Source organism: Lagenorhynchus albirostris, chromosome 6, assembly GCF_949774975.1.
Source record: "Lagenorhynchus albirostris chromosome 6, mLagAlb1.1, whole genome shotgun sequence".
Classification (NCBI taxonomy): domain Eukaryota; kingdom Metazoa; phylum Chordata; class Mammalia; order Artiodactyla; family Delphinidae; genus Lagenorhynchus; species Lagenorhynchus albirostris.
The window spans coordinates 85,744,732-85,772,618 of NC_083100.1; the positions used below are offsets into that span (position 1 = coordinate 85,744,732).

The window sequence follows — 27,887 nt, forward strand, 5'->3', positions numbered from 1 at the left end:
TATTAATTCCATAATTCTTAAATATTTTTTTAAAGATTTAAAGACTTGGAATATACTCATGAGAATGTTAAGTAAAAATTATATTATGAAAATGATCCGTATAGTACAATCTCAATTTTGTAAAATGTGTTTACGCATTTAGGAAAAAACCCTGGGATAAAATGTGCAAAACATAAAACATTGTTAGATATAGGTTGTAGAAGTTTAAGTGATGCTGTTTTCTTTTTCTATTTGTATATTTTACAAATCATCGTATAATGACTATATATTACTTCTATAATTAGGAAAAATATACATTATTATTGAAGTCAAACTGAGGGATTTGACATGGTATAATAGGCAGAGTAGATAGTGTATATATTCTTGGGAGGACAGTAGTATGAGGATACATAAAACTCCTGCAATGAAAGGTCTGTTTTTCATTAAAATGCACGTGTACAATATAACTGAAAACTATTAAAGCAAGAGCAAAAATAAAAAATCCAAGTTATAGCAGGGATAGAGGAAACATGGATATTTTAGATATTCTAATTTAAGGAAACTTAATCCATTTGAACAAAAAACTAAGCTCGTCAAAGCCTCTCGTTGTCTAATAAAAAGGAATTAAGTCAGTTAATCATAAGAAACAATGTTTGCAAACTGAAGTGCTGAAAGATGAAATGATCTTATGTCTGACATTTGCTTTAAAATATTCCAGCAAAAAATAAATAAAGTGAGAGGGAGAGTTGAACCAACCTTGGCAAAAATATTGATAGCTGTTGAAGTTGTGTGTTGGATACATGAGGCTTATTATGCTGTCTATTTTTGTATGTGCTTGAAAATTTGCATAATAAAAAATTAATAATATATCGCTAATTTATGTAGTTTTAAAACAATATTCCTCAACCTTGGCTGCTCTCAGAATCCTTTAGGAACACTAAAAAGTACTGATGCCTGGATCCCACCTCCTCTGATTCTAATTTAGTAGGTATTGGGTGTGGCTTGGACATCAGGATTTTTTAAATCTCTCAGTTGATTCTAATGTGTAGCTCATGGTAAAACCCATAGTTCTAAGTGGACTCTGTTAGGTAGATCTTTATTATAAGGGACATTGACTGTAGTAATGGACGGTTTTTACAGTATTTCTTTAAAAAAATGTAGGTATGTTTTCTATTATGTTGGTTCATGGAACATCCCTCAGTAAAAAGTGAGAATAGGCTAATAATTTTTTCTTATAAAGATAGTCCTACTGAGTACCAGAATAAAATAGTGGAGATACATAGCTTAACGGTTCTTTCACTTGATAAAATGATAAAGTTTCAGTGACTGTAAGGAATGAATAACTAACACTCCCTTTCAAATATTAGTTGAGTAAGAAGAGGCCTAACTGATGTAGAAAGCATAGTTTCTTTTTAAATTTTAGCATTTTATAACTTTCTTAAAGTAATTCTTGTTCATTTTAGAAAACTAAAAAGAATATTTAGAGATACAAAAGAAAATAAGCATCCATAGTTCCATTATCCATGGTAAATATTGATAATATTTTATAGCATTTGATTTCAAATTTATTTTAACTTTCTATTTGAAATTGAAAAATTTCCAACATAAATGTAGGGATAGCAGTATCATAAATCTCTGAGTACTCATTACTAAGCTTCAGTAATTATCAACTGATGATAAATCTTATCTCATCTGTGACCCTCTCCTACTTTATTCTCCCTTCCCCCACACTGGATTATTTTGAAGCAGATCTTGCATATTATATCATTTCATCTATAAATATTTTAGTATGTATTAGAGCAAATAATCTTCAGGTCATTAGCACATATCTGAGGTATTGGTATTCTGTGTTGACTGAAAGAAGATCCATATGCTATGGTTCCTAATTTTGTAGTTGCCAAAGATGGTGTTGTGTTATAAAAGTAAAAATCTGGCTTATATTTTTGAGCTGCAGAAGGATCTGCTGGCAGGGCTGAGACTTTTCTCAGAAAGTAACTCCATCAGTTTAAATGATGAAATAAGTAGTAGACTGAAATCCAAGAAAGCCAGGGTTCTACCCATTAATCAGGCTTTAATTTAGAAGATTTTGAGGATTAGAATTACCTAATGTTTTGCTTTAAAATAACCTAAATTGGTCTCTTGGTCTCATTTTCTTTAGAGCCAGGTAGTTTTTCAAAGGGTTTGGCAGATTGAGTTAGTCACAGTGTGTTTTGGTAAAATTAACATGGAGGCAATATGTTAGAAAGGAGTTGAAGACAGGGAAATCATTTAAGAGGGTACTCAGTTTTTGTGGTCTGAGCTGATAAAAACCCAGTGTTGGAGGGTGGGAGAAGAGGCAAAATTTAGCATCTTTATTTATAGTAAAAATTAGCACAGCTTGGTGATACTTTGTTATAAGAGTTAGGAGTAGGGGAATAATCAAATATGCCTTCAGCCCTACCCTAGGGATCGAGCATAATTCTGTCCACTTGGAAGAATGAGTAAAGTTGAGAAACAAGAAATAATGGGGGAAGAAAGGGATGAGTTAGCCCAATATTAGTATACTGAGTTGAAAGTACTAGCAAGTAGGCATTTTTTGTGGGTCACTGGAAATAGAGGACTAGAGTTCAGGTGATGTGTGAAAGCTGGGGATCTGCATTTGAAGATCATTCATGAAGCTATAAGGATGATGGTGTTTTCATAGGGAATATTTGTTTAAAGGGAGAGCATGTTCAGTAGTTCTAATGGATGGGAATAGGAGTAGGGATGAATTAACCTAGAATACATTAAATTAATCCTTCTCGAACATCTATGTTACAGGAAAAGGGAAGGAGTGCTTACTGCAGAGACTGGGAGACACAAAGGGAATGAATGCAGTGCCAGAGATATGTACAAAGATTTATGAAAATAAAATCTTGGTAGATACTCAAAGTGCCCAGTGCAGGAGACTTGAAGTTTAGGGGAGGATGTGTTTGATAGGAAAATAGGAGAGAATGGTTTTTCATGCAGAGGCAGAGGCACAGACACGTGGGCTCAGGGCAGTGGTAAGGAGTCTGTTGTGGCCATAGCACAGGCTACAGGGTGAAGAGAATGGCAGGGCACTTGGTTCTGATATGCAAGATCTAGGAAACCACTTGCAGGGTCTGAAGAATATTAGAATCACTATTAAAATAGAAGTTAAGGGACTTCCCTGGTGGACCAGCGGTAAAGAATCCACCTTACAATGCAGGGGATGTGAGTTCGATCCCTGGTCAGGGAACTAAGATCCCATATGCTGCGGGACAACTAAGCCCGCATGCCACAAATACTGAGCTTGCGCCCCTCAACTAGGGAGCCCGTGCACCGTAAACTACAGAGCCCACGTGCTCTGGAACCTGCACACCACAGCTACAGAGCCCACGTGCCCTGGAGCCTGCGCGCCACAACTAGAGAGAGAAAACCTGCACGCCACAACTAGAGAGAAGCCTGTGTGGCACAATGAAATATCCCGCATGCCTCAACAAAGAGCCTGCATACCGCAACTAAGACCTGATGCAGCCAAAAATAAAATAAATAAATAAATAAATAAACAATAATAAATAAATAAATAGAAGGTAAAATCATGTTTGACTTTAGCATAAATGGATAGAAGAGGAAATAACAGAAAAATTATAGGTTTTTCTCTTTTGTTTATCAAGCAAATACTGTCATAATAAAGTGCTGTAGGTTCACTTCTATTAATTTATATTCATTTTGTTCATATCAAAATTTTGATTTATGATAATGTGACCAAAGCAAAGATTTAATATATATTTACATATATATATACACACACACACGTGCACGCGCGTGCGTGCACACACACACACACACACACACACACACGATCAGCATATTAATTATTAACAACCAGGAACCAGGGGTACAAAGATGGGAGAATGAAATAAAGTCTCGCCTTCAAGATCTTGGTTGTTTAGTCAAAGACAGATAATAAAAAAAATTATATTCTTGTTTGGTAAATGCGAAGATATGGGAACACTCAAGAGGAGTACAAAATCCAAGTCAGGTGTTAGCAGAAGGATTTAGGAAGCCTTCTTGGAGGGATGATGACAGTTGATTCTTAGGTTATGCTAAAGAAGTAGTAGGTTGATTTGAGGAAGGGAACATGAGATAGTGGCATACCATGCAAATTGGGTCACAATAAGTAAAGACACACCTGGTGTGTGTAAGGAACCATAGTCATTTCATTCTTCTTGAAGCTCTAAGTGTGAGATTGGGACAGGAGAGGAGCTTGTAGATCTAGGTGGAGATCAGTGCAGGTTGACATTTCACATACTAATTTAAGGGACTTGAGTTTTATACAGGGGAGTGACTTGGCTGGATTTTGCATTCTCGATATATGGCTCTTGTAGCTAGGTGTAGGATGAACTTGGGAAGTCAGGCTTGGAAATAGGAATTAGGTAGATTTGGCAGTAAACAGGCTTCACTATGTAAAAGAATAAGGATGAAATTGAAGGTACAGATTTGAGAAATATTCAGGAAATAAAATGGACAGGATTCATTAATAGGTTATTTATGGAAATTTAGGGGGAGTGAGTGAAAGGAAGGAATGACTCAAGTTTCTGGTGTGGTGGATGGTTGTGCCTGCGGCTATAACAATAAATACAATAAAAAGAACGTATTTATTGGATTAGATGATGAGTTCTGTTTTGGACCCTTTGAATTTTATGTGCTGATGGGCTTTCCACATGAAGATTTCCAACAGATGGCTGAACATCTGAAGGTTAGGTGAGAAGTTTGAGTTTGAAACCCAAGTCTGGGAGCCATTACCATGTAAGTGACACTGAAACTCTAAGAATGGACATTCTCTTTAGTATCAGCATCATGTTCATAATCAATATGAATATACTAAGTGTATATTGAGCAAACAACTCAAGAACCAGGAGGTGGAAGAACTCTACTTAACCTTGTTTAATTTGCTTAACTTTGAATTCACCTGAAACATACTTTAAAAAATGAAGAACAGGGCTTCCCTGGTGGCGCAGTGGTTGAGAGTCCGCCTGCCGATGCAGGGGACATGGGTTCGTGCCCCGGTCCAGGAAGATCCCACATGCCGCGGAGCGGCTGGGCCCGTGAGCCATGGCTGCTGAGCCTGCACGTCCGGAGCCTGTGCTCCGCAACGGGAGAGGCCACAGCAGTGAGAGGCACACGTACCACAAAAAAAAAAAAAAAAAAAAAAATGAAGAACAAACATAACCAGCATCTTTTAAAAACTATATGTTCCCCCAAATTTTAATCCTAGCATCAAAGTAGCATACCAAAATATAATTTGAATTAACTTGATAGACCATTTAATTGGAGTTCTTAGAACTGGATGTCTAGTGTATGCAGAACACTGAATTCATTGCAAAAGACTTCAAAGGCAAAGGCAGTCCATATAATGATTTTGGCAATAAAAAGAATTTAATTTTTCCTCTCTCAGCTCAAGTACAAGTCATCTCGGGAGAAAAATTACTCCCAGATGAGTTTACAATCGTCAACAATCCAAAATTTAACCAAATTGGATCATCACACACTGTATTTGGAAGGAAGACTGACAAAGTGTTCTTTCAGTAGATTCTAGGAAGTGTAGGACTTACTTAACTATAGTGGCCCTGGAAAATGGTTATTGCCTAAAGATCAGGAGTAATTAAGTCTAATGCTATTCATTTGTAGGAGAGTTTTCCAATAATAATTTTGGTAAATGACATCTTATAAAAACAAAAAACAAGGGAGTATAAACTGTAGAATGATGAATACAGAAACTGACCAATATTGCAGTATTTTGAACTTCAATTCATCATTTAATTGGGATTTCATTCCCCAAACAGAATTGATTAATAATGTAAATAGTTCCCAGTACTTATGTAGTGCTTACAGTGTGCTAGTTGCTGGTCTAAGCACTTTACACATATCCTCACACCACCCTGTAAGAGGAACCCTGTTTTCAGCCACCTTTAACACATGAGGAAACTGAGGCAAACAGAGGGCAAGCCAACTTGCCCGAGATCACATAGGTACTAGTTGGTGGAGCAGGTAGTCTACCCTCAGAGTTACGGTAGATCCAGGTAGATTACCCTTAGATTCCATGGTAGACCAGGTAGACTGCCCTCATAGCCCATTGTAGGTGGATTCAGGTAGTCTGCCCTTAGTTCCCATGGTAGACCCAGGTAGTCTACCTGAAGAGTCAGTGGTACACTCAGGTGGTCTGCTTTCAGAGTCCCTGCTCTTAACCACAATCCTAGTGTAAATGATAGTGAATGCAACTGGTAAACAGTATATGTATGCATTGTGGAGTTCTACAAAGTATGGAGATGACATGATTCTTGCCCCTTAAAAAATGCAGTCTCTGGCACTGTTTCCCCAATAATTTGCTTTGTAACACACCACAATGATGCTTTTGACTTAATTTTCCCTACTGTTGTGTAAAGGTGATATTACACATGTTCCTTATATTTAAAAAAAGAGAATTTTTAAAAATAAAAAGCTTAAATTATCTCTTTAGGTTAATTGTATCTTATAGTGATGTACAAATTAGATGTAGAGATTACCAATTTTAGGAGGTTTTATAAAGACCTCAATGTGTAACAGCATAGGTATATACTTTGCTCTTTACCCAAGAAATGTAAATGGAAATTATTTTAATCAAATAATTCAAAAGGTACCAGGCATGCATACTATTAAAAGTTTTATTATTAATACTTTTCATTTTTTAATTATAAAAGTAATATATAATCACACGATAGAACATTTGGAGATAAAATACGAAAATCCGTAAACCCAGCAGCTCTTATATCTTATAGTCTTATTTCCTTAGAGTCTTTCCCTGTGTATCTAGTCTTACATTATTGTAATAATAGCATATTTATTATTTTGTGCTTTAGGAAGTTTTAATTTTACTCTTTAATATTATTGAAGATCCTTTTTTTTGGGTAAAAATAGTGTACTAATTTGTCTTTTGGATATTCTGGGGTTGCTTTGTAGTCTATACCAAGTTCACATATTACAATTCAGAAACATTTTTGTGTTATTCTCCTCACCCATATCTCTGTTCCAAGCCTTGGCTTTCCTCAGCCAGGTCCACTGATGCCCCCTACCTGCAGGCTGAATCTTGCATGGTACCTGAGCCATTCTTACCTGAGTCAGCAGATACATCTTTAGCTTCAGACCCACTGATGTGACTTAGAGTTAGTTCTATCCATCCCAGACCTTGGATTCATTTGCACAGCTGTTTATATTCCTGCTTTCTCTCAGCTGACCCTCCACCCCGCAAATCCCTCTACTGCTGGTTGCCGTGGGATCAGCCCTGGGCCCTCACTTCATTGCTTTCCCTTCATCTCTCCTCATCCTTCAATTGCCAGTTTTAGATGACTTGGCCGGGCTTCCTCTCTGTAGTACCCCCCTTCTCTCCAGATACTCTCCTTCATCATGTACGCCTTCTGGGCCTTTGTGACCCCTTTCTTACTTCCTGCCACTTTCATCCCCTACCTATTCCCAGTCAGACTTTGTGTCTGACACCTGTACAAGATTTTCCAGCATTGCCTCCTGAATTCCGATTGAGACTTCTCCTTGGAATCTTTATTCTTCTGCTTTATTCATTGAATTCAACTTATGTCTTGCCTGAGTATGCCCTTTGGACCAAGTTCCTCTGACTGGCCCACCATCTTCTCAGATGCCAGGTGCTACAGGTGGTTCCCTTGCCCTTGGCATGTGCTCTGTCCTGGGACCAGGCCTCTGCCTGTCTCTCTTCTCTTTCCATGTTGGTCTCTGTTGCAGAGGCCTGAGACCACCCAGGACAATGTCAGCATGGTTTCCCCAAAGACAAATTACTGTATAAAATCAAGAGAGTAAAAGAAGAATTTTAATGCATATGGGAAAAAAATTATTCGCTGATTTTTGTTAAATCTCTTCAGATCCTTTTCCAGGTGAACTATTTATCACTTGAAGCAAAAAGGAACAACTGTCTATGTTATGTCCAGACGTCTTTGTACTGTGTAGGCTCTAGATGCATTGTATGTTGTGTCTAGATTTAACATGACTATAACACATGAAATAAAAGAATCCATCAATACAGACTAAATTAAAATTGGAGTCGCATAAAGAGAATCTATGGTGAGCTGTCTTTGAGTTGCCTCGTTTATTCTTATTGATGAATTTTCATAACTTACTCCTTGAATAAATTATCCAAGAATCAGTATGTGATTTTCTTTATATATTACTTCATATTTGTATGAAGATACTGCCATAATAAAATCTTATAATGATTACTGTTTTTACTATTTGGATGGGCTGGATGTTTTTTATAATGATTAGTGTTTTTGCTCTCCAATTGGACTGAATTTTTCATTTACAATTTATATAAAAATGGAACAACATTGCAAGTCTGCTGTTAAAAAAGGTACAATAATTCTTTCATTTTTTTCAACTCTAGGGACAGTTAGATCTTTTCCTTCTTTGTCATGTATATAATTGGCCATATCAGTAACATGATTACAATATGCAACTCCTTTCCTCCAAGATATCACATTTGGGTATTCTCTTCTTTAATTTCAATCTCCTGACATTTTGCCATTCTTATCCTGACTTATATGTGGAATCATGTGGCATGGCCAGTTACAAGATGCAGCAGTTGGGCAGGTTCTGCAACAGGTTACTGGAGCAAGGCAGTTACAGGCAGTTGACTCTCTGAAGTGTGCCATTTCCATGGTATACGGTTGTGATGTCCAAGTGATCTGTTCATAATCTGTTGAAAGCTGTTGCCCATGGAGAAATCTCTGAAAGAAGTAACAAAGGATCTCAGCTAATGGAAGAACAAGGCAATGGAGAGTCTAGTTAAGAATCAAGTCTAGACAGGCTGGTTCTTGATACCAGTTTGATGTTTTCAGACTAAGTGTTCCCTGTAGTTCTTCCATACCACACTCAGAGGTCCTAAATTACATCACCCTTATGACTAAGAGGATTTCCAGTAGTTACTCTAGGTTGCATGGGTTTGTCTTAGGGGTATACGTGCTATATACATGCAAAGAAGGGTTGTGAAAGATAGGGAAAAGAGTTCAAGTTAAGTGACGTTCCAGACCATCCATTCCTGCTTTACTCAACAGTGTTTTTATGTATATTACATATAGTTTTGTGTAGGAATTCCTTTGAGAAAAGTGGTTGCTTTAAAAAAGTTTGGGAACTGCTCCTTGCATCTAGCACAGATAGAAAGACCCTGTTTAGTGCTGTCTCCTCTTTAGCTGTTGGTGTGATAGAGGTTTATTGAGTACCTGTTGAGTGCCAGGCCCTGGAACCCTTTACCAGGCATCCTGGTCATGTCTTAGACTCCTGAACAATTGCTGCTCTGTAATCTTAGCTTTTTCCTGTGGTTCTGCACACAACTCGTTTATCTTTTATCTCTACACTTTTTTGATGATCTTATTTATAATTTCAAAATAATTTCCATACTAAAGATTCCAAAATCTGTGTCTCCAGCCTGACTTTGCCACTTTGTACCTGTGTGAGGGTTAGAAGTCATCCTTGCTGAGCCTCAGTTTTCTTATTTGTACAACAAAATGCCCTTAACTTCCCAACCCTGTAAGGATAAAAAGAGTGGAGGCACAAGTTTGTAAATTGCACAGGTATGAAGAATAATATCATTTATCTTGCTGTAATCAGTATCTTCAGGATCATATTTCTAACTTCTGGGGTTTTTTTGCAGGAATGCTTGTTTGTATGGAACTTGATACCTTAAACTTAAGATTTACTAATAGTACTCAGTCATTCCTTTTCCTTACATCAGACGTAACCCTTGAGTTTGTATTTTATGAATGACACAATCTTTCCAACAGTCACTATATCTCAAAATCTTGAAAGCAGCTTTTAATCCCTTCTCCTCCTTTTAGGCCTTAATGTTATCACATTTCTTCAGGCCTTCATTGCAACTTGTCTGGATTATTATAATAATCTTATAACTGGTCCCCTGCCTTCAGTCTTTACTTCTCCTACTATGTCCTCTATCCTGTTGCTGTAGTGCTTATGTTTGTTTGTTTTTGTTTTATTTATTTTTTTTGCTTTTTGTTTCTCGTCTCCTAAAAATATAGCCTTCTTGCACATGAACTTCAGTCTCCCCCCACCCCTCCACCTGTACATTGCAGTTAAGACTCGTCAGCCTTGCCTTCAAGGTCCTCTACAATATATATTTAATCTGCATTTGCAGTTTTTCCTTTTGTAGCTCCTGCATGAGCCTCTCTTCAGCCAAACTCTTTGTTCTCCAACAGAGTATTGACCACTTTTGCTTCTGGATCTTTCCACAGGCTCCTCTATCTGCTGGAATGTCTTTACTTTTTGTAAAACTACTGATTCTGTGAGGCCAGTTGAAAAATACCACCTCCATGAAAGTGTTTGTAACTTTTCCCTGAACAAATGTGATTTTCACTCTTCTCTCCTGAACCCGCTATGTATGTCACTGTTCTTTAATTCATTTTCCAGCTACTCCCTGGTTGTATAATACTTCAGTATTATGTAAAATAATTACTTTGTTCTTAAGCTTAACTTAATCTTTGTGTATCTGTTTCTTTGTGAACCATATTTTGAATCAGCCTCAGGCTCATGGTCAAAAAGTAGTTGGTGACAGTAATATATAATTTCATCTTATAGGTTATGTTCTGCCGTGTTACACATGCAAGAAGGAAAAGTGGCTCCCACCAGCTTCACTCTTGAAAATGTGAGGGGCCATTTTAATACTATTTTTTTCTTGATAAGATGCAGCAATATGTAGTGAGAGAATTATTTCAGGCATTGGTATTTATAGCCATGTTGAAATATAATTGAATGAAAGTACCTTCTAATTAGAAACTAACATTTTATAGAAAAAGTAAATTAACTCACTTTTGGAAAGATGTCTTGCCTGTTCTTTGATTAATCTTCAGAGGGACATTTCTTTTTGTTTGTAGTTTGTATATCCTTATTTTAAGTTCTTAGGCTATGCCTCAAATCCTTTTTGTATTATTACAAATCAACCAATCTTTTACTACTTTACTGTTGTCAACCATTCAGTCTTTATTGTTTTTTTAAATGCCAGAAAATAAAATGCAGAAACCCCACCTTATATTAATGTAATTTTATGGTTAAGATTTTACATTCACAAAAGTCCAGAAATTCAAAGTTATAGTTCCCAAAAGAATCCTAATTCAGTCACATTGCATAAACTGATATTAAGGCTGCAATGTGTCATCATTACAGTAATGCAAAATACTCATATATGCATGAGGACACAGTTATGGTTGCTGAGGGAACCATAATTTTGGATTTTCTGACTTTTTTTGCACATACAATTTCAACCATAATGTTGCTAATGCATTTATTTTCATTGACTCTGAAGTAATATATTTGTTGCTGTGTTTATCTTTAAAATAAGTTTTCATGGACTCCGTTTTTTTCTTCTATGTATCTATAAACCTATACTTATAGATATCTGATGTCCCTACAAAGAAAACTACCTAAGAAATATTTCTATATAAAAATAGTTTTTTGCTGCATGTATACTCATATCCTTCCTGCCTTTCTCTCACACACACATGCACACACAGCCTCACACACTTATGTTACATTCTGGCACATTATAGAAGCAGGTAGCATATCCACTACCTGCTGTTGAAAGTGTTGACGATACTGAATTATTTATTCCATCTTCTACACTATCCAAAATCATTTTGGGTACTTTGACACATTTTGGTCTCTTCCATATGGATACTTCATGGTGGCAGAGTTGCCAGATGCTCAGGTTTTGTGACAGTCTTAGTTTTTCAAGGACTGTTGGAATATTCTTGGGAGAATCTCTCGCCTTGTTACTGATTCCTATGGAGTGGTAAAATACTAACATTTTTTTGAAAGTGTTTTTCAAGACAAGGAGTTATTACAAAAAGTTAGTAGAATGTCCCATCTGAGAGTATTTCACTTTGGGGACTTAGCAATGGAGCAGTTTGTCATGAAATTTATTTGCAGTGAGTTGGCATCACCCTGACAGTAATATTAACAGTATATATGAATTTGGGGATTAAAACAAAGTTATTTAAAATATCAGATTTTAACTCTCATACAACTTCAGCCCATTTATATCTCAGTTGCCAAAATGCAAAGATGAAGAGCAGGATATCAAGTCTAGCTTATCTTTTTATCCCTTATCTACTATATGATAAACATGTAAATATATACATATATATATATATAAAATATACTGAATATTTGCTTAATTGAATAGAATGTGGATATTTATGGTCCCAGGCAATCCCAGGAATGTGGGATTTATGGTCCCTTTTTCTCTGCAGTATTAATAGAAACACACAATCTCCCCCCTTTCCAAGCCCTGCCCTTAATACATACTGAACTGGAAATTCTCCTTATCTTTAATGTCCATCTCAAGCGTTTTCTCCTAAAGCCTTTCTGGCTTTTCCATACCAAGTCTGAGGTTCCCTGCTTGCCTCTCTCATGGCTTCTGTGTATTTCCTGACATTCCCAGACCACTGTTATGCACAAGTAGAGGAAAGGGAAGAAGGGACTAACTCAGAAGGGATGCTTCCACACTGTGCCTTAGGTATAAATGTCTTGTATGGCAGAGAGAGGCTTTAGATGACTTTCTGTGACCTTATGGCATGTGAGCTTCAGTTGTAGGCAGTGGAAAATTCAAATAACATTGAGACTCAGATGGATATCTGTAGTGAGCCTCTAGTGCATATTTATATGCACATTCAAGTACTTTTGTCTATACTGTGTGGAGAGAAGGGGCGAAACATGGTCAAAGAAAATTTTTCTAGCTGTTTCTTTTTCCTCAGTGAATGGGTCCCCCCCCCCATTTAAATGGAGAGTATTTTCATTTCAGTGTCTAACTTGAAACTGCTCCCGCTATTGGAGTTAGAAGACAGGCTCACTAGCAGCACCTGTGTCTTCCTTTCTATTACTGAGTATCTTGGTCCCAGCTTTGCCTCTAACTGGCTCACCCAGGGCAGGTGACCTCATTTTGTGCTTCTCAGTCACCTGTTAAGGAAGTGTGACCTTGGGAATTCCTCCAGCTGTAGTATTTGATCTTACATACACTGTAATATAGTAGGTGAGACCAAGAGATGCATCTCAGAAAGTTACCGTGTCAAGCAGATTGTGTTGAATGACCTCAATACTTCATTTTTAGATAATCTTAACAGTATTGTTTATATAGCATTTTCTACTTTTCATCTGTTTTTTTCTCCCCCTGTACCTATGTATATATTAGTTACTTTAAAAAAAAAAAAAGAGGGCAGGGACTTCCCTGGTGGTCCAGCGGTTAAGACTCTGTGCTCCCAATGCAGGGGACCTGGGTCCAATCCGTGTTCAGGGAACTAGATCCCACATGCATGCCACAGCTAAAGATCCCACATGCTGCAACTAAGACCTGGAGCAGCCAAATAAATTAAAAAAAAAAAAAAAAAAAGAGGGCAATTATTTAAGCTGTGGTCAAGGGAAGCATATTAAAAAAATTTTATTTGTGAAACTTAGCATGCGTGTAGAAAAATTTATAATTTTCATTTTACTCTATTAAAATAGGAAGTTTTGATCTTTCAAAAAACTAGCTTTCAGGTGTTTCCCCTTCTGTGCTATAGATTGGGAGACATAATCTTAGAATTTTCACCTTGTTGTCTTGATGAGAAAGAAACTCAGGATTAGCAAACTAATGTTTATAAAACGTCTCATCTTTAAAATAAAAGTATGAAAGGCCGGGACGCAGTCTGGGGACTCACACCTTCAAATTCTTTTTCTATTGCAGATGTACTACATTAGTTAACGTTTCACTCTCCTAAACATTTTTTGAGTGCCTGCTGTGTACGGTGCACTCTGCTGGCTTTGACTTTTGTAATTAATTACCTAGTGACACACTTACAATTAAAGTGATGGGTAAAATAACAAATCATTGGTGATAATAAATAAATTATTTGTGGGGTGGTATTTCTTCAAATGGCATATTAAGCACCAAATTCAGGGAAGCTTTCAAAGAACTGTCTTGGACTTGCCAAAACAAACATAGGAGAAGTAATCAAAACACAGGAATAATCTCTATGAGGAGCATAACAACGAAATGACACAAATCAAATGATAGAACAACTCACTAGAATATAGGACTCTGGGAAGCAAATTTAAAACAAATACTCATAAGCATGGAAAAATTTAGTTTTTTATGACTGATTATAGAAGGACTGAATATTTAGGAAGCGTTTTCTTTTGTGCTTATTAATTTTAGCAGTAAATGTAATTCAGTAAAAATAGCAGGTTAACATATTTTTCCTTGTTAGCTTATTAGTTATTTGGGCACAAAACACCTTTCTCTCTATGGTTATCAGGAATAGTTTAGTCCAGGGGGCCGTAACCCCTGGAACTGGGCCTCACAGGGGGAGGTGAGGGGCAGGTGAACGAGCAAAGCTTCATCTGTATCTATGGCTGCTCCCCATCGCTCGCATTACCGCCTGAGCTCCGCCTCCTCTAAGATCAGCCGTGGCATTAGATTCTCATAGGAGCGCGAACCCTACTGTGAACTGTGCATGCGAGAGATCTAGGTTGCAGGCTCCTTATGAGAATCTAATGCCTGATGATCTGATGTGGAGCTGAGGTGGTGATGCTAGCTCTGGGGAGGGGCTGCAAGTACAGATTATCATTAGCAGAGAGGTTTCACTGCACAGAGACCATAATAAATCAATTGGTTGCAGAATCATATCAAAACCCTATCATTGAGTAGCAAGTGATGATTAAGCTGCATCTGGTGGCAGCTTTATAGTGGCAAGTGAGTTGATGTACTTCAGTTGTACAGCTGCATCTGGTGGCAGGCTCTAAGTCAGAATCCGACACTTATTTTAGTCCTCGTGTGGCCCGCCCATTATTTTATTTACCACTTCCATCCACGCCGCTTTCCCGCACTGCGCACTTGTCTCAGTCACAGTTTTGGTAAGCCCACAAGGTAACCCTAGCCAAATTAGTAAAAAAAACAAATGTCACTGGAGAGCTTCTTTGAAAGGGGAAAGACCCAATGATGAGACAGCAGAAGGCTCTTAAGACTGCCAACAAGAAGAAAACTGCATTTAAAAGAAAATACCAAGAGACATACTTAAATTACAGGTTCATTGCAACAGGTGATTCACATTCTGCAAGCCCGCTTTGTATAATGTGTGGTGACAAAAAAAATAAATAAAAATAAAAAAATTAAAAAAGGGCTTCCCTGGCGGTGCAGTGGTTGGGAGTCCGCCTGCCGACGCAGGGGACGTGGGTTCGTGCCCCGGTCCGGGAAGATCCCACATGCCGTGGAGCGGCTGGGCCCGTGAGCCATGGCCGCTGGGCCTGCGTGTCCGGAGCCTGTGCTCCGCAGCGGGAGAGGCCACAACAGTGAGAGGCCCATGTACAGCAAAAAAAAAAAAAAAAAAAAAGTGGTGACCAGCTATCCAACAAAGCCATGAAACCTTCAAAACTGCTTCGCCACGTGGAGACCAAGCACCCTGCATTAAAGAACAAGCCTTTGGAGTTTTTCCAAAAGAAAAAAAAGTGAATACGAAGAACAGAAGTAATTATTGAAGGCCACCACTTCATCAAGTGTGTCTGCACTGAGAGCATCATTCTTAGTGGCTAACCTCATGGCTAAAGCTAAGAAGCCCTTTACCGTTGGTGCAGAGTTGATCCTGCCTGCTGCTAAGGACACTGTCATGAACTTTTAGGAGAGGCTAGCACCATAACTAGACGAATTGATGGAATAGCAGAGGATATTGAGGCACAGTTGTTAGGTTTAATGAGTCACCGTGATACGCAGTCCAGGTTGACAAGTCTGCCGATGTTGACAATGAGGCAACGGTGCTTGTTTTTGTGTGATATGTTTTTTTTCAGGAGGATGTGCATGAGGATGTGTTATGTGCACTTTTGTTGCCAACCAACACCACAGCTGCAGAACTATTCAAGTCTTTGAATGATTACATATCAGGAAAAGTGAATTGGTCATTTTGTGTCAGTATATGCACGGAAGGAGCAGCTGCCATGACTGGACGGCTTCCTGGTTTCACTGCTCGGTTCAAAGTGGTCGCTTCCGAATGTGAGCCTATACACTGTGTCATCCACAGAGAAATGCTGGCTAGCCTAAAAATGTCACCTGAACTTAACAGCGTTTTGCAGGATGTGATGAAAATTATCAACCACATTAAAGTACATGCCCTTAACTCACGTCTGTTTGTGCAGCTCTGTAGGAGATGGACGCAGAGCACACACGTCTTCTCTTACACACAGAAGTGAGATGGCTTTCTAAAGGTAGATCACTGGCCAGAGTTTCTGAGTTATGAGAGCCGCTTCAGAGATTTCTTTTAGAAAAACAGTCACCACTGGCAGCACATTTCAGTGACACAGAATGGGTCTCAAAAGTTGCTTACTTGTGTGACATATTCAACCTGCTCAATGAACTCACTCTGTCACTTCAGGGGAGAATGACAACTGTGTTCAAGTCGGCAGATAAAGTGGCTGCATTCAAAGCCAAACTGGAATCATGGGGGTGACGAGTGAACATTGGGATTTTTGACATGTTTCAAACATTAGCAGAGATTTTGAAAGAGAGTGAGCCGGGGCCTTCTTTCTCCCAGCTGGTGCATGGTCACCTATCTTAGCTTTCGAAAGAGTTTGAGCATTACTTCCCAACCACAAAAGACCCCCAAACTGGGAAGGAATGGATCCACAACCCAGTTGTGAATAAGCCAGGTGAATCGACTTTGTCCGTGTTAGAAGAGGATCAACTGCTTGAGATCGCAAATGACGGTGGCCTTCAAAGTATGTTTGAGACAACTTCAAATCTCCATACATTCTGGATTCAAGTCAAGGTGGAGTATCCTGAGATTGCCACAAAAACACTGAAAAGCCTGCTTCCGTTTCCAAGATCCTGTCTTTGTGAAGCAGGGTTTTCTGCAGTGACAGTGACCAAAACGAAATCACGAGGTAGGCTGGACATAAGCAACACGCTTTGGGTGTCACTGTCTCCCATTGCCCCCAGACAGGACCATCTAGTTGCTGGAAAACAAGCTCGGGGCTCCCACTGATTTTGCATTATGGTGAGTTGTACAATTATTTCATTATATATTACGATGTAATAATGATAGAAATAAAGTGCACAATAAATGTAATGCGCTTGAATCATCCTGAAACCATCCCCCCGCCACCACCCCGGTCCGTGGAAAAATTGTCTTCCATGAAACTGGTCCCTGGTGCCAAAAAGGTTGGGGACCACTGCTTTAGTTGACACGTCAGGTAGCAGATATTATTATTGTCGTCATCATTGTTGTGATTATTTTAACTATTCCTGTGCCTTAATATTCAAGCCTAAATGATGATAATATCTAAAAGCAACTCTGGGCTTGCCTGTGGTTTGTTTCTTAGGCTTGTGCCTGAACTGAGCTTTATGTATCTATTTAAGCAGTAGCTTTTGGCTTGACAGGTCACTGTGTCCTTAGATGTATGTAATCTTTGACAACACTGGTGGGGTTGAATTGGAGTGACAAAGGACTTATACCCATTACCTTGGGTCTTTATTCTCCCAACTTTATGATATTTAGAAATGAACTCCAGGGACTCAGGAGTGGCATGAACTTAAGATCAAAGAACATTCCAATATAAAATGATATGCTGCTGTTAAGGAATAGTCTTCTACAATAGATTAATCATGAGGGGAATTATAAATATTTCACATACTAATTATATTAGTTTATGGAGATAAAACACCATATGAAGTGTTCCCAGCACACTCAGCAAGTTAGATGCGCTTTACATGTTAATTGACTTACTTCATCAAGGCTGACAATCATGAATCCCTGAAGATGACAGGAATTATTATCATGATATTGTACATTCCTGATCTTTATACCAGGTTGACACCTACCTTTCCCCAGGAGTTCCTTTTCTTTGGATGGTATCTTCAGTTCTTGATATTTTAGCATGGTGAAGTAGAGAACAGTGCCTGACGTATTATTAAGGACCCTAAGGAAAAAGTAATGGGCTCCATAAAAAATGACATCAAATAAAACTTCCTAGAATTGTACTGGATGCTGAAGTAAGAAAAGTGCTTTCTTTGGGGGGCATGGGATGCTTCCCAACTTGTTTTTTAATGGTAGAAGTGACTATCATATTGAACACTTTAAATAGAGAATCAACCAGCTTGATTTTCAGTATCATTGAGGTAATGAATGAATGATTGATTGATTCATTCAGTCATTTATTTGGAAACATTTATTGAGCACCTGAGATAAGACAATGAACAAAGAAGATATAGGGCTTGCTGCAAAGGAACTTAAGATCCAGAGTGGTAACTGCCATGTTAGGGAAACTGCCATGTTAGGGAAACTACCAAAGAAAATAACAGCAGATCCAATTGATCTCATCAAAGAGTATGTACTCTAATGGGAGGAAACAAGACCTACAGTTATCTCACTCCTTATCTCTGGAAAGAGATGGTGTTCACCAAGTCTCCGTATCAGGAATTCACTGACCACCTTGTAAAGACCCACACCAGAGTTTCCGTACAGAGGACCCAGGCTCCAGCTGTAGCTACCACATAGTTTTCTATGAGAAAAATAAAGTGAATGAAGCTAGTTAAAAAAAAAAAAAAAGAAATGCAATATGGTGGAAACAAGTAGCACAGTATGTAAAATTATATAACAAACCAGACCCACATTTTTAACAGACATGTTTGGTGACCAAGCCCTTTAGTTTAATTAAATCTCCAATGAAGTTTCTTTCATTGGTCTATTATATATTATCTTTAGTTACCTACTGGACACTCCATTTATATTCAACATTTGTAAAATCTGTCTCTGTATTTCTCCTCTACTCCACCTGCTGATTTGTTTTCTCCTCTTGTGTTAAGGAATGTTACTACTACCCATCTGATTACACAAGCTAGAAACCTTTGAGTCACCCTTAGCCTGTCCCTCCCAGTCATCATCATTTCTATTTCCTTTGTTGCTCTTAATATCAGCCATTTCTCTCTACTCCCCCCGCCCTGACCACCTCCTCATTATTTCAGTCAGCTGACTCCTTCCTGTTATTTAGGGTGTTGCTTAGATTGCATTTCTTCAGGAGGTTCTGCATTGATGGTCATCACCTTTCTGCAATTTGTCTAACTGTAATCTCCCAGTAAATATGTGATGAATGAAGGGATGAAATGAAACTGCTCAGGTTAGTACAGTTCTTCTTCGTACCATTTATATTCTTTTATTTCTCAAACATAGACTATAATAAAAAGTACAGTTAGCGGGAAACAGTGAGTCACATTCTAATCTTAGATGGTTCAAAATCAGTGTGGAGTAACTGAAAAAGCAGAGACTTTGTGGCCACGTCAACTTGGATTTGAAACTCATCTCTGCCTCTTAGTAACTGCTATTGTCTTAGCACTTCACCAAACCTCTTGTAATACTTTAATTTCTTAGTTGGTAAAATGGGGATAATAGGACATATCTTTTAGGATGATGATTAAATAAGATATACTTAAAAAACCTTGCATAATACATGGGTCCCTGTCTTACTTTAGAACATTACAGAGACTTAAGTATCTCATTATCAAAAAAAGTGACGATGGAGAGCCGTGGTTTTAAGTGAATTGGTTTTATCTATATTTGGTTATGTATAGAACAACTTCCCTTGTTTTGAGAGTGGTAGTGATGGTGGTACTTTATTTGATTCCTTTTCCTCTCATTTTACTACCACTTTTCTTAGCCAGTGAGCATTTATAACTCAGTTAATTAAGGATAGTAAGAAGAAATAAAGCCTTTCCAGTATGATAATAAATGTACAGTGGATCCCCATATGGCTAACAGGTAAAGTATGAACTTCTCATCCTGCATTCGGGTACCTCTAGGTCTGGTGGAAGATCACCTTTTCAGTCTTACTTCCTTTTATTCAAACCCTAAACTTTAGCCACTGTCCTTCCTCTCTGACTTATTTAAATAGCACTGATCCTTCTAGACCCAAAACATCAGGACCCAGGCCTCCCCCTGCTATACCCTCAGTAAACTTGAGACTTCCTGATTTTCTGCTGCCCTTAGTTTTCTCTTCTTCCTCTGAATGGATAGGGCTTAGTGCCTCTGCCTTCATTCATAATCAGCCTTGCACTGCTTGGTTACATTTCTTGTGCAGGACAGAGCTATTATCTTTTTTATTGCTATTTAATGTTTCCTCTACTTAGGCTTGTTTTGCCAATTATATTGTCAGCTCTTTTGGCACAGGGGTGATATACTTCTTAGCTTGTCAAGTCAGGAGACTTGATAATATTTTGATTTGTTGACTTATTGATAGATGGCGTAAAACAGATATATCTATAAACGTTCTGAATGGTTCATGGTACCTTGTGTCTTACAAGAATACTCTTAACAGATGCTAGTCCCAAAATATATAAAAAATGTTTCTGTACACAGTAAAAATTTCAGTTTATTTATGTTTTTTTTCAATAATAGGGCCCATCCTCCCTTCCTTTTCTTCCTTTCTTGTTACAAACATAATTACTAAGTATCTTTTATGGATTAGATACTATGTCAGATACCAAGAGTTAAAACACTTGAGAGCTTGCTTGAGTAATTTAAGAGATACCTGAATTTAAGTGGCACTGGTAGCTAAGAAAGCACCACAGGTGTTATGTAATTTGTCTCCTTAAGCATCTGTAAGGCAGGTCAGAGTGTTGATGACTGTAGAGTGGATAGATGTTAAGAAACCAGTTGGAGATTTTGCTCAATGGCAGGTGCTACCTACAGACCTCAATTGCCTGCCTTCTGGACAAGTGTTCTTTACATTGTGATCTCCTAGCCATCATGATAAGCACAGGAAAGGAACATTACATGGTGGAAAAACTGACCTATTAATTGATGCTACATCATGGGACAGCTATTGGGAAGCTGGATACTGTGTTAGCCTGTAAATTACCCCCCACAAGAACCTAGGAAATTAAATGACTCCATTTCTTTTTCCTTTAAATATGCTTCCATCTTGAATTTTTAATTGTTTTAGCAAATGGAAACATTTGGTTACGCACATTCTTCAAGGTTTTTGAAAATCCATAGCATTTAAACGTGTAATAGAAATGTTCTAATTAAGATAAAGTAGCTGACAACTAGAGCATAGTTAAAACGAAATTTTGTATATCAATGATTAATAAATGTTAGAACTTTCTACACAGGTTTTTATAAATTAAAAATATATATTTAAGCCGAAGACTTTTGAAATGTTTGGGAGTAATTTTCACGTATGCATGTATGTATCATTGAGCTCCTGTTACATTGAGTGATACAGCAGAGGAAAGGATAGCACTCCTCTTTCACTTCTCACATCCAGTTCATCAGCAAACCTGGACAGCACCATCAGCAAAAACCCAGTCAGTCCGCTTCTCAGCACCATCAGCGCTATCATTTTAGTCCAAGAGACTGACATTTCTTTTCTCTTCCCTACTCTTCTCCCTTCTTGCAAAGTGATTCCTTACAGTCTGTTTTCCATACAGCAGAGTAAAGTTCTCTGATATTAAAAAAATAATGAAACATTTCATGAAATACGTAAACAGATACAATAGAAATACAAGAGATTATACAAGAAAAATTTTAAACTTTATGGATTTAAATAAATCTAAAAATCATGAATCTAAAAATTTAAAAATCATGTTCGGGTCAATGATAGTATGACACATCGTATCATGAAATCTGTTAAAATATATGTTTCAGAAATAATTTTTAACATAGAAAAACATGTATTAAAAGCAAAAAAAATTAAAATTGCAATAGTTTATACATATTACAAAGTGAAAGAGTAAAGGTAAATTCACCCAATATGCATTTATTATTTTGTCATTTCCCTAGTTAAAATCCTTCATTCTCTTTCCATTGCTCTTACCATAAAATTCAAAATTATTTTCATGTCTCATAAAGACCCATAGACTTCCTCAGCATCTTCTCTGGCCATTCATTGAATTAATTGCTCCAGCTTCTTTGGTCCTTATTCAGTTCCTCAGCCTGCCAATTTTCTTCTTGCCTGAGCTACTTTGTTTTATATTTTAGGTCCATTATTTAGCCTAGTACCTTGCAAATAATAGATGCTCAATGTATACTGACTAAATGAGCACCAGAATGCCATCTCTTTTGGGGTGGTTGTGCATGATAATTAATTTATAATTTTTGTACTTAAAACATTTTCTGAAATGAACATGTGTTTTCTAATTATCAGAAGGAAAAAAATGGCATTCTGGCATTCTACAATTGGAGACCCTGGTAGGTGAAATTCAGCAAATCAGGAGGAACTTAGAAATTAGATTATCACAAGTAGATCAAGGGTCTATACAAGAAAATCAATTCAGTGAGGAATTGCATTCAGGTAGGATGGGTGGAGTGTTGGGTTAAGGGAAGCTGGTCCATCCAGAGTTGTGCTTTCCCATTAATTTATGGCTATTTAATTTAAACTTAAATCAAATTGAATTTAAAATTTAGTTCCTCAGTTACACTAACTATTACTACAAGTGCTTGATAGCCATAAGTAGCTAGTTGCTGCTGTATTGGACAGTACAGATATAGAATATTTCCTTCATTGCAGAAAATATTGTATCACAGAAAGTACAGGATCTAGAATTCTGGGAGTAGATATCAAGGAACAGGAACTCAAGATAGGCAACAAAAGAATGAAGAAAGACTTAGGGGGTGAGGCTGGGCAACGTGTATCTAGACAAGGAATTTAAGTATTGAGCAAGGTGACACAGCTGGAAGATGGCATTCACTCTTCTGTCAAAGCCTTGTTGAAAGTCCTGCAGGGAATTATTTAAGTATAAATAACAACCCAAATTGGTATCTGTGTTAAATTGTGTTCTGTATCCCATTATGTGATAAATGGTTTCGGAAGGTGGGGGGCTATTGAAAAAACTTCATGGGTCAAGAGTGAGATAATTAGTCCATGAAGGATTTTCTCCTAGATTGTATATGGTGGTGGTTGGAATATTGAATGCCTGTCCTCCGTTTCTCATTTCACTGACCCTTCATGCCATTTAAGGTATAAAGGTATGCATCTTGATAATAGTAGTCACACTCCTACTGTGCTTATGTATATTTTAACATCTCGTTTGACATATTAAGAAAATAGGATAAAAGGCAAACAACTAGTGTATTCATACTGAATCAAAGAAAAATAAAATCTAGAATTTCATTGTGTTGAATGATTTTGGATTCCTTAAGCAAATATGACTCAGATTGTAGGTATAATGTGCATTGAAAATACTTGAAGCATGTATATGCATACAGTCCCAAATACCTAGAACGGCATTCACGTACTTTTACAGCACAGAGCTGTTTTGGTTAGACGATTATAATAGCAGCTTACTTATGCTTTTGGTGAGATGGTAAGCTAATGATGTAGCCATTAATTTGAATTTAGCAGACATTTTAAATATAGGTTTCTCTTACAGAGACAAAAGTTGCAATTTAAAGCTCTTTGGTGGTCTAAAAACAGCTTAATTCTGTAGTAGCATGGTAATAAGTACTAATCCAGCTTATACAGTGATTGTAGTATGTCATGTTTGTGAAAGATTGCCCAACTGCTTTCTCTGGGTTTTATGTTAATTTAAAAATATTAAACATAAAACCTTATAACATCTTCATGCTGAGATAAACTGTTCAATTTAACTTGTGCTCAAGCAGCAGCTGTCAGGAATTATCTTGTTCCTAGTGGTTTTTGCTTTCACCTTGTGCCCTTTCCTGCCAGAGACACAGTGTGGGATGGTAAAGCTCACCTTGTTAGGATTTATTGCTTAAATAATACCTGAGGCAAGATGAACATTGGGAGCCTAGGGATTAGCTGCTGATTGAGTTATGTCATTCATTGTATTATACACTTTTTTTTTAATTGATGGAGGACGGCAAAGAAAAAATTGCCTATGAATCTTACCTGCATTTCTTTTGTGGGCATCTTCATCACTTCTTTTTAGGTGTCATTGAGCTGACTATTTGAGGAGTTGCTTATTGTCTAATTTAACTTCCATTTTACAAGCAAAAAAGCAAAGAGAAATGCTTTACTAATGTTGGAGATAATTCCCACAATTTAGAAGTAGTGAGCGCTATTTCAAGATTAGTTATAAAAATAAAATGAGTTTCCTGTTAATGACTGAACAAACTGAAGGAAGTGTTGGTGTGGGCAGTCCCAAATGGGTAATATTATGAAAATCATTGCCATTTTACTTCTGAATGTATTGCATTCTCTCGTTTGAGAGCTTTTATTTGGAAGTCTCAATTTTAGATTTGGATTCCTTGATTGTGGATCAGCTGGTAGGTAGGGTAAGGAGAGGCGGTATGTGGTAGGAGGAGAGTGAAGGGCTTGCTTTAGTTAAACATTTGCTACAGATGTTCCACCCTGAGGATAGTTCTCTTGGAGGAAATGAACAATTGGAGTCTGACTAGAAATACATATATGATGGGTTTACTGTTTATGGAATGTGGCATATTTTTCCCTTCTACTTACTGCCATTTAATGAATATCCTCCCAAATTTGTAGTTTTATAAATGTATAACTTAAAAATTTGCAAGGCTAGATCAGTGAGTTACAATATATCATTTATTTAGATTAATCAAATGTTAACATTTTGCACATTTATTTCTATCTATGAATATTTGAATATTTGTTTTTAGTGGCCTTTGGACCGAACTATTTAAGACTTAGTTGCAGACATCATTACGCTTCACATGTTAATAATTCAACACGTGTCTCCTAAGAATGAGGATATTCTCCTACATAATTGCAGTAAAATCAATACACTTCAATTTAAGATTGATAAAACTTTACAATTTTATATTCAGAGTTTCCCTGTTGTTCTTATATCTTCTACAGCTGTTTTTTATTTTTTTCCCCATTCAGTATCCCATCAAGTATCACACATCGCATTTTGTTTGGGGGTCTTTTTATTTCCCTTTACTCTAGATTTTTTTCCTTTTATGACCTTGACATTTTTGGGAGATCCAGCCCATTTATTTTGCAGAATATTTGTCTGGCTATTTCCTCATGACCAAATTCAGATCAAGCATTTTTGTCAGGAATTGGTGATCTCTATCTTTCTCAGTGTATCACATTGGGAAATACATGATATCCCTTTGGCCCATTATTGTTCATATTAAGTTTGGTCACTTGGGTAAGTTGATGTCTACCAAATTTCTTCATTATAAGGGTACGATTTTTTATAATTAATGAATAGATGGAAGCTGCAGTTAATGAGTTTTTCTTCCTTGTGTGTGAAAAACATTGAGTTTGCTCAGGTCTTAATGATTAACAATGAGTCATTGTTTGGAGTAGTTTGTTATGTTGGGACTGGGGAGTGGGAATAGAGGGGAGTGTATTACTCAACTTGATCCACAAGTTGCCATCCGTTTTATTTTAAGGAAAATATAGATTGACTGAGTTTAAATTTTATTGTTCTCTCTACTAAAGATCAGATTTGTAGATAAGCAAATATTTTCATATTTCAGAATTTTCAATCTAAAATTTAGAAAAGCTAATACTTAGTGGTGGTGGTGGGAATATTTTTGGAAAAAATAGAGGACATTTTCTGAACATGAATTTTCTATTTGCTTTAGTTGAGTACAAATAGACAATTTTAAAAAATGCATCTCCTTGATAAGATTTTTTACTTTAAAACAATAAACCATAACATTAATACAGCAATGTGAGTTTAGAGAGGTGGCTGCTTTTTGGTCTTATGTGCCTTTTGTAGCCCATGAAGAAGACACTTGAATTCCTCTTTATGATGTATGCACTTATTATGTAATCATTCTTCTTATGTGAAGGCTAGTGCTGCAGATCATATAAACACCTGAAGTTAGCCATTTGGCTTGTCAGCAAGGGAGAATTTATAGTAGTTGTAATCATGGTAATAACAAGGATGCTATTTTGTATTTATTAAGTACAGTAAAAAGCGTTTGCAATGTAAGTGGTCCACAACGAATTCGTATCAGTGGTGTAATGAATAGTACTTCGGGCTTAGAAGACTGGGAATCTCTGCTTTGCCACTACTACCAGTGTGATTCTAGAAAAAACCCTTAACCTTCTTGGACCTCATTTTTTAGAATGAGAATTAAAGCTGTAAGGGTCAAATGATGCTATATTATGTTATAAAGGTGACATTCCATCAAAATTGTGCCATCTAAATGTCCTCAGCTGCTCAGGGAATGTAATTTGTCCCTCTTTTGTGTCAACACGTGTTAGCCACCTCATTAGTGAAATATTTCCGGGTTGTCCCAGACAGTTGTCTGTCTGTTCCTCTAGTACTTTGTTCATGCCACTGTTATTGGCAGCATTCATTCTGCAGGCTGTCTTGTTCATCTTTTCTGTTCTTCCTCGCTTGACCCTGGTACCTAGTAGGCATTTATGATAAATGTTTGTGGAATGAGTGAGTAAATAGACACTATTTCATTTATAACCATGGATAGGTAGACTTTCAGTTTCCTTTTTATCCCCCAAAGACAAGGAACCAGGCTTTCTTCATTTTTATCATTTATGTTTTATATAAGAGATATTACAGAGTGTACATATGGTGCCATTAGCAGTCCAGTAATCGAGAAGAAAATATAAAAGAAAAAACCCTACAAATATTGCAGAATATTTAAAAGGGGAGCATAAGAAAACATGCCAAGAGAAAAAGCCCTCACTAGATAAGTCTATTGCATAAATCAAAAGGGTTTATGTCATAACACGAACACGTGCCATTCCTGCTCATATATTGAATTTCAGTAGTTGGTTGCATAAAGAAGTAAAGTGTAATGAAACTGGCAAGCAAAGTATTCCCCAGTCAGCCTTATCTTTGTTCCATTTGTCCTTCAGATGGAGCTTTTCTAGGCTTTTTTCAATAAAATCCATCCAGCTTTTTTTTTTTTTTTTTTTTTTTTTTTTTGCATCTCTCAGTAACTGAGCTGAGAAGACCAATGAGATTCAGGGCTTTTATAGTTCTTAGCAGCTGCTTTTTAAGAGATCAAAACTTAGAATGCTGCTACATGGTATTAAGGCTTAACTCTTGATGTGTCCCTATGGGGGATATGTTTTCCTTGGGGTAGGATGAGGAAAGAGGAGAGAAGGCACAGGATGCCCACTTCAAGTATGCTCGGGGTGGTAACCCTAATTTCCTTGTTTCCTAGGATTCTCTTCGCAAGCTCAGTGCTTAACCTGACTGAACTGGCTGCCCTTCGGCCTGACCTTGGGAAATTGAAAAAGATTCTGTACTTCCATGAGAACCAATTGGTATATCCTGTCAAGAAATGTCAGGAGAGGGATTTCCAATATGGATACAACCAAATTCTCTCATGGTAGGTATAGATTGTATCATTATATTTAGTCGTTTGCCATCTTTTTCCTTATAGTTAGCTTTTAAATCTGGAGACCTCCTGTACACTTATTTTAAAAATACCTTAAATTAGGAGCAAATGTTTAAACATACCTTCCATGGTAGGAATTACTTGTGCCTCTGCAATATGTACATATAAGAGAACAGCTAATCCTTTTATAAAATACATATGTGTTACAATCTAAATGTTGAACTAATTATCTAACTGTATTTTCTGCAACATTCAAAATAGAATCAAAGGGGTGACAGGGACCTTCTTCAGCCCCTGATTCCATCATCTACTGTGTGAGACATACTTTTAGAAAAAGACAGTTAGTCAACTTTTATTTACCAGCTACTTTCCATGTATCCAGCTGAAATCAAAATAGAAATTTACAGAGGAATAAACAAAAATTAAAGCATAATGGAGCAAGGGGTTTTTGTCCTTTTTTTCCTTATTGTTTGTAAGAGAAAACTATGGAAAATGAATCTTTAGGAGGTTTTTTTTCCCCTCTTGAGTCTTCTGAAACTGCATAGCCTTAAAATACCATGACATTTCAAAGGTGATGGTCCTTCT

The 27,887-nt window shown here is 37.1% G+C and overlaps 1 protein-coding gene across 2 annotated transcripts in view; it reads left to right on the plus strand.

Annotated features, from left to right (window-relative positions):
• GTDC1 (glycosyltransferase like domain containing 1) overlaps positions 1 to 27,887 on the plus strand; it is a 359,684-nt gene that overhangs the window by 64,761 nt on the left and 267,036 nt on the right. For both annotated transcript variants that reach the window (XM_060152957.1, XM_060152956.1), the window contains exon 3: positions 27,126 to 27,293. In XM_060152957.1, coding sequence (XP_060008940.1) covers positions 27,126 to 27,293 — 168 coding nt within the window. The remainder of the gene's footprint in view (positions 1 to 27,125; positions 27,294 to 27,887) is intronic.